At 35.4% G+C, this 13585-nt stretch overlaps 1 protein-coding gene across 1 annotated transcript in view; it reads right to left on the minus strand.

The window, feature by feature from the left end:
- The window catches only part of LOC124357220 (zinc finger protein 768-like), a 158047-nt gene that overhangs the window by 94772 nt on the left and 49690 nt on the right, over positions 1–13585 (minus strand). Inside the window, exon 2 of the mRNA XM_046808769.1 lies at positions 5097–5270. Within this exon, the coding sequence (XP_046664725.1) occupies positions 5097–5267 (171 nt within the window). The 5' untranslated portion in view covers positions 5268–5270. The remainder of the gene's footprint in view (positions 1–5096; positions 5271–13585) is intronic.

The following is a 13585-nucleotide window of genomic DNA, read 5'->3' on the forward strand; positions in this document are numbered from 1 at the left end:
CTTACCTATGAAAAAATAGCGTTATCCTCGTTCCATGCAGATGTATAATAGATGCTTTACTTTTACACAACTGCTTCATCATTCCATAGTGCTTAACTATGCTCACAAATTCGCAGGTGTAAAGTTTTAATACATTTTATAATAAAACGTCTCCAAAACTTTCCTGGGGCCATTGCCAGTGTTTGGTGGGATTTTAAGGCGGATTCGTAGGAAAATGTACATCAAAGGGTAAAATATATCAAGAGGTTGCAAATTAGCACACTATAAAGTTATAAACAATTTATTTAACATTATTTCTAATAATCAATCCAATTGGTAGGTTTCCAATACCACTTTTCCATTACAATTTGGTGCAGTATTTCTATTTGGATGGATCAAGGCCCTAAACCGAATCTTCTTCCCTATAAGATTAGGTATAATGAGCATTTTGACGTCAACCGCCTCGGTTATAACAGAGACCTTCTGTCGTGCAGACGCGACGCAGTTATTACAAAGGCTGTATTTACACCACAATTATACCTCGGTCATGGTTACTAACTTGAATATTTGAAACAGCTGCGACAAGATTATTTATTATACATTTTAAGGTTAAAAACAAATTTTTCTGCAAAATTATTCTTTTAAGTGAAAAACTTAATTGATCCAAGTAATTGTTCAATGAAACAAAAACCTAAAAAGATGTAAACACCTATAAAACACTGTTTTGTTTGGAAGAAATTTCAAAGCAGATTCCAATCTTTGTCTGTCACAGATATGACCCTGACTTAATTGATGTTGTGGGTAAATATGTGAATAACACAGAATAAATACATTCATAAATATAAATTTCTGTCACCCAGTGAACTTCAGAAGTTTGGTTTTTAGGAGAAATATACTTCTGACATACTTAAACATTTCTACATGAACTCGAAATATACAATCGCTGTTATGTAATTTGTTAATGAAAAATAATCTTTGAATCATTACATTACATAACAATTACAGCAATAATAAGAGATAATAACAATATATGTACGAGTGCATTAATATATTCTCAATTATTAATACTGGCATCACTAGGCATATGGCTAAAGTAGAAACAGTTATGAGAAACAATTACAAATAATTCCAAAATATAATTAGAAATATTTTCTTTTTTCCTAAATTTCAACAAAGAATTGTTATAAAAACATACATACTGTGGAACTTACTAAATTAGATGCGAAGTATTGCCAACCGTCCTTGCTCACTTACAGTTCTTGTGGAAATGATTTATACGGGATACGGCCTTGCATCGTGGGAGTCCGTTGTTTATTGATGGAGGGGAGGCTCCGAGCATCGCGTGATAAACGGACACGGTGTATTTGCTCAATCCAAAGGATCTTTAGTTAATTGCCAATCAGAGTCGGTTAGTGAAGTAGCGCCTACCAAGCGAGGCCGAACAGCTGCTGTCACTTAACATTCTGACGCTGCTGTTTGGAAGAGGTAATAATTGATTGTGGCACTGATCGTGGCATTCGACGTGGAACCCGAATTGGGCCTGACGGAAACCCTTCGCCTCTAACCGACCGTCTCGGTAATTACCTGAGACGAATATGGTAATCAGATTTGCAGGTTTACTTTAAATTTAGTGAGCGTTTTAATTTAACATGCTTTGTACTCGTATGGTCGTGGAGTTGCCCCATATGGCGCGACGTGCTCACCGCGGGCGTGCATGTATTACAGGACACGGGGAAGGCCGCATTAGCATGAGGGCGACCACGGTAACCGAGCCATGAGTGATGCGTGTCAAAGTTCAAGGTCAGGACGGTCTCTACACGCCACGGGAAGGCCCGAATCCTTGGCATTTCGCGTAATTGCGCTCTTAAATCTTGCACGTGCTTAAACTCTTTTGGGATAAGACCGTCGCACTAGGAACGCCATTTTGAAGGTTTACTTAATAACCTATTAGTTGCTAGTTGTGGGCACTTTATCTATGGTACTTGATGAACTAGATTTAGATATTGTAATAAAATTAAAGGAAGGATACAATATCAGAAAACTCAACATTGATGTCATAAAAATATTTTAAAAGGGGTGAGATATAATTACTGATATAATACTGCTGCAGGACATTTCGGTATTAATTAAAAAAAGTTGATATAATGATGTAGTACTAGTCTTCTCAGTTTTAAGGGAAAGCAAATCAACATTTTCTTCGAAGTTTCTTTTAAAATTATTTTCTACAATTTTAATAACAAAGGTAAATCTTAATACTTACTGTAAAATAAGTAACTAAATAGAGATTTTAGTTGAGAAGTATCTCAGAAACAAAGACTTTCTAGAGATGAAGATTTTACACACTCATAGGTAAAGTTTTAGCAATATTTTAGCAATCCGAAATTTTAGCAAGACTATTACTATTCTAAAGTCGCGTTGCAAACAAACAAAGGAATACGTTATATTTAACAGTCTCCCATGCATAAACTGTAAAATGAACAAGAATGGTTAAAGATTTTTGAGGCACAAACAAACAGCATTAATACATTAAATATAAAAATCTTATATACATATACGAACTATTATACAGGGTGGTTATAAATTATTGTACACATTTTAAGATTGAATAAATAAATAACCAATCAACTTAAAACATGGAAATTGTTTTATTAAATAGCAAATTTAAAACAGTTTTACTACCAATGAAGGACAAAAAGATTACTGTTACTCATACTTTTACAAGGAAACTAAACTAATTCCACGTGCTCTCCGAGGTTTGCACGCAAAGTTTGTAGTCTAAATTCAACCTCACACCATGTGTTTCTGAGCATTGCTGGAGTTATGTTTCCAATAACCTCTCGAACTCTATTCTTGAGTTCCTCAATATCTTGAACTTTTTTGGCGAAGGCTCTGTCCTTGACATAGCCCCACAAAAAAAGTCTAAGGGTGTAATGTCTGGGGAACGTGGAGGCCAAGGAATTGGACCATCCCGTCCAATCCAACGACCAGGAAACGTGTCATTTAGGTAGTCACGTACTATCTTACCCCAGTGTGGAGGGGCACCATCTTGCTGCCAGTAAACATTTGGTTGTCTATGCTCAATTTGCGGTATTGCAAAAAGCATGTCGAGGTATACCTCTTTAGTGACTGTCGGTTCTGCGAAGAAAAAGGGTCCTATCACTTCATCTATAGCCAATGCACACCAAACGTTTATTTTAGGGCTGTCTCTTTCTTGTTCTCGAACATTATGAGAATTTTCAGTACCCCAAATCCTACAATTGTGTCTATTCACCTTACCAGAAACATAAAAGGTTGCTTCATCAGAAAAAATTACTTTTTTCAAGAAATTGCTTTCTCCAATGTTTATTGTTTGTTCTTCGAGGTCAAGTAATCTAACAGCAAAATCGTAGCGTCGAGGTTTATCGTTAGGTTTTAGTTCATGTAATAACTGAATTTTGTATGGATGGAGCTTAAGGTGTTTGTGCAAAATTTTTAAGACTGTTGATCGAGGTAATCCTAATTCCAAACTTGCACGCCGAGTAGACTTACCAGGGCTCCTCGTAAACAATTCTCTTACTTGATCAACAATAGCTTCAGAAACTGGAGGTCTACCAGCACCTTTTCTATGTTGGACACTTCCCGTCTGTTCAAACTGCCTATACCAGCGTTTTATAGAGTTGTTACTCGGAGGATTGCGGCCATACTCTAAACGAAACCTTCTTTGAACAGTTATTACAGATCTGCTTTCATGAAACCAAAGAACACACCTTGCTTTTTCTTGCACACTAGCCATTTAGATACTGAGGTTAGTTTAGTGTTTGTTTAGTCAACTGTAATTAACAGCTGGTGTGGAAAGATCCATTGTTGACCAGCTGACTATGTCACAACACAAGTCATTAAGAAGAATCATACCTTACACCCACAGTTTAAGTGACATTTTTACTTTCTTTTTATAACCACTTTTTATAATTAATTATTGTAATGTGTACAATTATTAATTTTCAGTCAGTATATAAAACTGTTTTAAATTTACAATTTAATAAAACAATTCCCATGTTTTTAAGTTGATTGGTTATTTATTTATTCAATCTTAAAATGTGTACAATAATTTATAACCACCCTGTATTATATTACGAATTCATTATAAGTACTAATAATAGTGTAAATTATAGAATATAAAGTAAACAAATTCTGTGAGAAATTACCTAATGGTGTAAAAAGATTAAAATGTCAATTATCACCATTCCTTTGTAAAAACTAAACGAAGCAAACGCTCGAAGAGTGTCTGCGGGTAACTATAATTAAAACCTCATTACTCGCGCCGTCCAGTTACTAATGTGGATGAACTAATTAAAACGTTAATCAACTTGTAAAGTTCACGGCTGTCATGCAGCAATTGCAATAACGTGTAAATTAAATATAAGAGGAACTAGCACGATGACTTGTGGCTCACCAGATCGGCTTATAATAACTGACCAGCTAATGAGATGGCCTAGCTGAGCGTTGAACTCTCGCCACATCTTCCGTTATTGACACTACACAGCTCCAGTTTTTACAAACTTATCCGCGGTAATGGCCACAATCAGACCGCTGTCCGTCCGTCCGAGGATTTAGAAATCTGGCGAGAATGAAAAACTGGAACTTGAGACGATACGACGGAGGGAGGGAGGGAAGGTGGTAACTAGATGGATTGAAAGAATAGTTAAATTATTCTCCTATTTTTCTCATACTGATCTTCTTTAGGTTATTTGACGATGTGAGCAACGAAATTCAAATAACTACTTCAATGTAAAATGTAATAATGACCGGTTGGAAAGAAAAAAGTTGTGAATGTCAAGCGCAGATCAGCCGGCAAGCTATAATTAGCCACTCGTTCATAACCACATTAACACACGGACCGGGGACAATGGTGCTAATTATGTACACAGTCGGTACAGTGTTTCTCAGCCGGGCCTCTCAGTCATAGAAGGGCACATCTTCCAGGGGCGTGACGAGTGACTAACGGCTTGTGGCACACGTGTTCACCTCTTGGCTTGGTAGACTCCATATCTTACAATAATTTATATAAAACGCTCTGATTCTTTTATGGCTTAAAGTCCTGAGTTACAAAAAATTAATATATGAACACAGCTAAGTACCTGGAGATACGGGCTGCACGCGGACAGAAGGACCCTGTGTGCCTTCAACCTCTTGTGTTGGCAGCACAACGTCACATCCACGAACAGCTCCGTGGTCAGCATCTGACGCAGATACGTCAATAGCCCGGTCTGGTGTTGTCTCCAACGGATCTGCATCTCCTGCCCCACCATCCTCTGGAACAACACATTCGCCAAGATTTAGTATAAAGGGCATTATTGAAAACGTGTGTATCGTTTTTGCCTTCTGATATTAAACATCTACACTCCCTTTATTATGCATAGTAAAAATTACCGATAATTTATAATTTGAAATGTTAAACTAAACACTTTCAACTAAAATTTTATATTTAAAATTACTAGGCAAAGAAAGATGCTCCAACTTTTATATAAGCTATTTCTTTATTTGTATGTTTAAAGGAAAAAACCGTCGCGATTTGTACGCGAATGCAATGGTTGCAAGACATTTATTCATTTGAATCCTAGTTGAGGTTAATACCTACAATGTTTTGGCATTGATAATTTTACTTTTGTTAATTGATCACTACAAATGGATTTTCTAATCTTGAATAAGGATATTGCATCACAAGAGTGAGTTACGAATCACGTCATCAGAACAACATTCTGCAATTTAGGGCATCTGTGGCCAAAGAATGCATGTGGCAACATACCCAAGGTCTAGCGGTTAACCGTGTTGACTGGGTGGAGAGGGGGGTGGCATGATCGAGGTTACTGCAATGTTCGGCCATTTGTTACCGGGCATGATAGCGACCACAAGACCGAGGAGCGGGCCTCCTGCCGCGCAGGACAAAGCCGGCCGAACCCATCTGGCCCGCTGCCGGACGGGGACAAATGTGTCGGTGAATGAAGGCTGATAGTGAACGTGTAAATCAACTACTGTTAGTTCACATTCAGCTCTTATAATGGGACTATATCGCTTATTGAATGGCGCTCGTTTGAATATAAATCGGCGACCCTACTAAGCGGCGGTTCTGAATGGGTGATCACAAGCTTGGACAGCAGATAAACGTGTTTCAAGAGCTTGAGCACTGATTGATTTCTGCTATTTAATAAATACAACTTCATAATAAAAGTGTCAAGAAAACTTAATACTTTAAAATATTTCTTCGGCAATCCTACACAGAGCCTCAATTTTACTGGTTCATTTCAAAACTAGAAACTGATTACTGCACGGGTTGGGTGTTAAATTGCTTTCAAAACGAATTAGGAGTCGCGTAACAGGCTTCACTCAGGCTGCTTGCAAAATTTCAAATCTGTACCTCATCTCATTCTTGAATATAGACAGAGAATCACACAGAAAAGAGATTTTTACATTCTCCAGACAGTCAAAAGATACTACTGAGTGGTAGACTTAAATGACGCTCACTCAAATTTCATTGATAGATCGCAACATCGTACAGCTCTTTCTTGTCTGTGTAAAAATGAAGTATCATAAAAAAATTTAAAGTCTACATATGAAATATTTTTCGAGATGATAAATTGCGGAAAGTTAGACTTCGTAAAGGTTCAGCCAAATCCTCCTAGGGTACCTATGTAGAAATGGTGATACAAAAAAAATTTCAAGCCCATAACTCTATTTGTTCTAGAGATAAATATCGCAAAAGACACAGGTAGATAGATTATTGGTTTATTCATTCTCGACATACCAACCTGAGTTATAGATTTTGCTAGTCACGTCATGAAATTGGAATCAAATGAATCTTTTTATTGCTATAAGTTACATATCGTACAAAAAATATACATGAAGCTAAAATCATTGAGTCACCTATAAAATTCCAACTAGATCAGTGATGGTCAAGAAATTCATTCACCTTTAGTTAATAATACAGTCGTAAAGATAGGACTGGACTTTAAAAATATTAATATGAACAGCCCACGGTTAGAAATATTATACAATGTGGTAGATACATCTTTTCTAACGCTGTACCGCGATTCGCGTATCTTTGACTTGCCGCGTCTGAGACGCCGCACCGCGCCATACTAACAAAGAACGGTGCCGCATTACTCCGCCACGCCGCGCGCCGCCGTGAATTATGCCGGTAACAGATGAGAAGTTCACGGAACGAGTCGCTCCGGAACGGTTCCGGAAACTGTCGACCCAGTACTCCCACTGACGCATGCAATGCCAACTGTACGGCAGGCAGGTATGCCGCAGAACGGCCGAGCTTCTCACAACTGAACTGCTACTATAAGTGGCTTGATTACGCATAAAAATATCATATTTCCGCGATACCCGTCATTATCACACTGTATATGGCGCGTCCCATTCACATTATGGGCATTAATACGTGTAATTCCACGGCTAAGGTGATTGTTGATTACAAATGAGAAAATTATACCACAGCAAGTCTCTGAAAGTGGACGGTTTTTCGAGCAGTCGCACAGGAACTGTGGAAATGGAACGCTGTTGGGGGTAAGTGGAGCGGGAGCGGGAACTCTTATCGAACAATTTACAGTTCTTGGAAATGAGCTAAGTGGGTTTTCTCAGAATCTTGCTTCAGTGAGGTCTGTTTTAGTGTTTTTTTACACAGACTGTGACATATTAATGTTTTTGAGTGAGCTAGTTTATCCTCTTTCATAGAAAAAACTAACTTGTTAATTAATTGAGCAATGACAATGAATTATACTCGTAATTCGTCTGTATTTGATAGATATGCTTATTTTTTTGGATGATAACCTATAGAAAAGGAATATTGTAAAATAAATATAAGAGGAGTTTTGATATTTTTAATCATGTGTACTTCCTAGGTACTTGTTTTAGCAGACTCTATGCCACTTTTTCAGCGTCAAAAGATTCTATGAGCGAAATTATTTTCACTGGTCTACTTTAATGGCTTAAATATATAAGTAAGAATATAGAAGGGATTAAACATTTCTTTATACTGTACTTCAAAATAAAATAATTTTCCTAACATTGAAAATACAAAACATTTTAGATACAACCCTTATAACTGCCATACCGTTAAAAAGTTTAGCAAATCCAAATGATTATTCAAAGTTACGAAAGAAGTACTTTTTTTCTAAAAATTATGTTACATTTGTCACTTTTCAGCACTAAATAGTTCAAATGTAGAATATTTCAAACTCGTAAAAAATAAAAAATTCAAATAGCAATGCATGAATTTCATGACAGCTATCAATAGCTCTCTTACAAGCTAAACTGTTTGTATTTAAAATGTGGGTTTATTTTTTATGGTTGAGTAATGTTGCATTTAGTACGCTCTTGTGTTCTTGTACCATAGCCTTAGGTTATTCCAAGTACAAAGTTAGGCTAGTTGCACACACACCGATTTTGGACGACCGATTTTTTACCGGCCGTCCAAATTCCAATAGTGAACTGAATGAGGGAACGGAACCTGGCACACACGCCGACAGCTGATCGGCGCCGGTTCACATTGGAATTTGGACGGCCGGTAAAAATCGGTCGTCCAAAATCGGTGTGTGTGCAACTAGCCTTATTTAACATTTAAGAAATCAAATAAGATATTCCTTATAAACATACTCTCATATTCATCATTATTTAATGTTCGAGTATTTGTCTAGTTTTACGTTGTTATATTTACATGCACAGTTGGGTGCTGAAAATCTGGCACTACTTGAAGTGGGTGACGTTTTGTGGCGCTTCTTTGCAGGGTTTCGCTCGTAAACGAGGCGGACTGCAGGTTTTATGATTTCCGCTACGAGGTCGAACTTCATCATAAAACTCAAGGACGATTACCCAGGAGATATCGCTGATTCCTAGATTTATGAATACCAAGTATATCAGAGAGTACAGTTATCCGAGATCCGTCCGCTATCAGGTGGATAATACGCGTTTTATGTAGGGAAATGTACTTCATAACAGGGTTACTTATATTATGCATATTGCGTATTTTCAAAAAGTATTAAAATTACCTTAAAACGCAAGTAAGTTAAGTACTTATAATGAATATACTAAAATTGTCTCACTGAAATAAAATGTTATGGATTAAAAGATTAGTAATATTTATTATTAGCTCTGATAAAGGTTGTTAACCATTTAGCTGACATTAATTCAAAATAAAAATATAAGTGTGGTTGAGAGAGATCTTTTATAATTTTTGAGAGAAAAAGTTATAATGTTCTGTAACTACTCATTGACAATTTGAAGAACAGTAGACAAAACATTTTAAAATTATTTAGTATAATATATAACTTTTTGTGATTAAATATTTTATGGAAATTAAATCTGGCTGTTGCCACTGTAATGAATATTAAGATAAATTTGACAGGTATTTTTTCTTCCGATTATATGCTAGTTTGATTATTTAAACACATATGTAACAGAAAGGATCAAATACAAAATAATTGAATGGTAAGGGCTCTGAGGTGTAGTATTAATATTAATATGCTTGCCTGGCAAGTGAGAGACCCGAGTACAAGTTCCGACAAAGTACTTTTTGTTATTAAATCTGAATTGAAATATATATATATATATATATATATATATATATATATATATATATATAAATTATGTCGTCACAAAACAATAAAATGAAATTGCATATTTATAAATACTAAATAAAAAAAAACATAAAAAATTAAATCCATTAGAAATGTTTGCATGATGCCTTGAGAACAAACGGGCATATAAACTATATTTGGGGCTTCATTTCTATACACCCAATATCGGACTCGCTGATGCTGCATAACACTTCTTGGGAATTGGCTGAGCGTTAGCGAATATTGTACTGTTAGTCTTATAGATAACTATGATTGGAACGAAAAAATCACAGAATAAATAAATTTGTAACAAACTGGGTACAACCATATGACATTTTGATATGCAACATAGTAACACAAGTAGCCTATTAGAATCAAATGAGCTGTACACTTGAAAAATTTAACCTTATAGAACGCCTGTTGCGAAACACGTGGATTTTCGTCCTCCTTCGTTGTTAGATGGAAGCACCGGGTAAATCTGAATACAAGGAGGCATGCTGTTACTTGAATCTAAGTACATATTATATTAAGTATAATTGAGTTTAATTTCGTTGAGGGTATTGATATCCTTACTATAATTTTATATTAAACATTTTCACACTCAAATACCTGACATTAATAACAAGAAAATTATATAACAATTATAATGAATTACTGCTAATATTGAGTTAAGCCTTAATTCACCTTCAACTTAGTGCAGCGTCTGAAATCTAACACTTGTACAAATTTACTCCTGGAGTCTGAAGTCAACATCCGCAAAAACATCCGTTCGACTTCAGAGATACCTAGACTACTAGGGAGCTGTCAGGATACCCAGACTGCATTACACGTAGAGTGAAATGGGACTTAACTCAATATTTGCATTAAATCATCCTTCTACCATGGCTACGTTATATATAATAACTGTGTTTATTTCGGAATTCAGGACATTTAATTACTCATATAAATCTTTGGGCGTTTGTTATACATTAAAATAAATTTTTATAACATAATAAAATATATAATTACATGTTGCTACTTATAGAATTAATTACACCAATTAGTAATTAATCTTTTATTACAGTTTTTGTTCTCGTATTCATCCCATTGTAATTATATTATTATTGTTATTTATGAATATTATATAATTTATTGGTAAGGCCTATAAAAAAACTAACAAACGATTTGAGGTAAACATAACTGCTCTACTTACTATAGTTTGGCTACTGAGAGACTAAAATGTATATATTTAACTGTAAACCAACATTGAAATTATAGTGTCATCACTACATTAATGGAAGTTATACGACGGTATTATTAATTTACAGAATGAATCTAATGTGGCATAAATTACTGGGAAGTAACCTGCCAGAGATTAATTTGCCATGTGTTTCATAATATTGTCCAATTTAATTTAAATCACTTGCCAAGTCTGACAGCGACTGCAGGTGAGACACCGCGCCGCCCAGTTTATATCGGCGGGCTTCACGAGGCAGTTCTCGTATAAACATCATCGTATGCGATACAAATATTACCAGTCATTATAAACATGGCTTCGTGGACATTCGTTCAACCTCTCATTTTTGCTAATATAATGTAGTATAATAAGTTTAACAATGGTATAGAAACTTGGACAAACTACAATAATGTAGAGAAATATATTACTCATAGATAAAAACTGTAAAGAAATATGACATAAGTCGTTAAAGTAACATTAGTTCAATTTTACAACCACTTTATAACCGTATATGTAAGCCAGAACTCCATATCTAATAAAGCAAACATTTTACTACTTTCAAAATGTGGATTGTAAAAGGATGCAGTAAAAACATTGAAAAAAGTGTATGTATGTGTTCGATGAACTGCAATTGAGAACTTTGATTTTACATGGACTTATATAAAGAAATGTAAATTAATGTTCATTAACTTTCTTCTTTGCAATATATTTAATTAAATTTTCTCCAGAAGGACATTTAACTCTAACAATTTCTACAGCTCTCTAAACAAGCTGGACTTAAAACATTAAAATACTGGTATACATTCAGTACTGGATTAGTATTTTTTACGAGCACACAAATCCTCAAGGTTTCTCCTTTCCATAGTTACTGAGGTTATGTCCAGTAACAGTTTTTTTTTCTAATCAGGCAGTCTTAGATAGTGGCGAATTATAATTTCTAACTAATCTGAACGCAAATGCAGAAATATCACTTTAATATGGATTTTGATGACGTTATAGGGAATTACCATCAAAGAAAAAAATAATAGTTAATGACTTACAATGTTTGTTTTGCTAAACGCTCGTAATTTTTTTCTCGTTTGGTTATTCAAGAAATAATGATAAGATGAAAAAAAAATATTATTTTATTCCCTTTCAATATTCGCAAATTCACAAACAATGATTTAGAGTGTAAATTGTATAAGCACACTTACTTCCAGCCATCAGACATATAAGACAAAGTTACCTGCAAATGAGTTCTGGCATAAGGATCCATCAAAGTAAAATCCGCCCCCAGGAAATTCACACTCGCTCTACTCATCGTGTATGCCATAAAATACTTTGACTCGATATCCAGGTATTAAGAAATAAATATAAATAAACATTGAAGAGTAGTTTACACGTTGAAGGTCACTAATTATATTTTATCTCTGGTATTACCAAAAGAAGGCAATGAGGGTAATGACTTCTCAATTATATTAATTTACGAGATTAATTTTTTCATCGTATTACAGTTTAATCGATTATATCCCGTGCTTAGATGGCACTACTTTAAGTATATATTTAACTGTCATATAATTTAAGATCAAAAGCCAAAGTAGTTCAGTCTTTCTTCATGGTAACCGACACGATAACCTGAAGAGGAAATGGCTCTACATTACTGAGTCTTTCTAAATCACGCCATTAATGTGATACTAACAAGGACAAACAAACAGAATTTTGCATCATTTTGACTCTGATGTTGTAAAATAAACGATGGCGCAATTTAATTTGCATATTTATATATTATTTTGACCGCTTGTAAAACATTTACATTCGATTATTTATCGGCCTCTTAATGTCTTGGCCCGAAAATTATCGGGTACGGGAGTCTGATGTGCCGCGGTGGTTGCGCAAACACTGTGGAAACGGTGTCGGAATTCGTCGGCCATTTCGAAAATAACCAACGTTCATCGAACTAATGAAAGCCTGGAGATATCAAGTGGTAGAACGGTCGGCCAAGTCCTCCACGGTTACACAACATCGGTCAGGTAGGAGGCAAGTTTCGTTTTATGGCTTTCCACCGCTGTAACACCCGAATACAGCCATTATCTTGGTCTGTAATTGGCGGGCAAATTTGATGTTTGTAATTGAAGTGTCATTTCCAACGATTATTGCCAGTAATTGGTATCATAACACGGATACGTTTTCGGTTTGACCTACCGCACAGTGCTACAGCTTCATTTGCGTGTACCGCTTTTAGGATAGGGATTTGTTCACTTATCTACGAAGATCATAGATTGGTGATGATCTTGAGGCAAGGGTATGTGTAGAACGATTGTTTGGCCTAAAGACGTTTCTACTAAATAGGATTGTTTATTTTGATAATTAATGAACATTTATTTCATGTGTACGTAGGTTCTCAGAGAGGTCCTGGTTCGTCCTATTCTAGTCTAATTAAAAACTGAATGCAGTAACAGTTTGAAAAGCAGAATATAAGTAATATATAGCTGTTCAAACACTTCTCCATCACGTTTGTTTTATTGGATTGAGGATGGAGTGAGGAGATAGCTGGAGAGTTGTCATCTTGTCTGATGCTATCACGTATCAGATGGTAAACGTTCATTCATAATCCTAAGGACAACAATAGCTTTTCTGCCACTACTAGTGAAAAAAAGAAAATGCTAAAATATAAAATCATACTAGAAGAAAAAATCAGTAGGAGCTGTCGACACCCTTCAAACTACGTAGTATGGGGAGTTCTTAATCTGTAAAAGGCTTTGATAGTAAGAATCGTCATCTCAATCACCTGACTGTTAGAAGTTTTAACTTTAAT

This window comes from Homalodisca vitripennis, chromosome 3 (assembly GCF_021130785.1).
Source record: "Homalodisca vitripennis isolate AUS2020 chromosome 3, UT_GWSS_2.1, whole genome shotgun sequence".
NCBI classification, from domain to species: Eukaryota; Metazoa; Arthropoda; class Insecta; order Hemiptera; family Cicadellidae; genus Homalodisca; species Homalodisca vitripennis.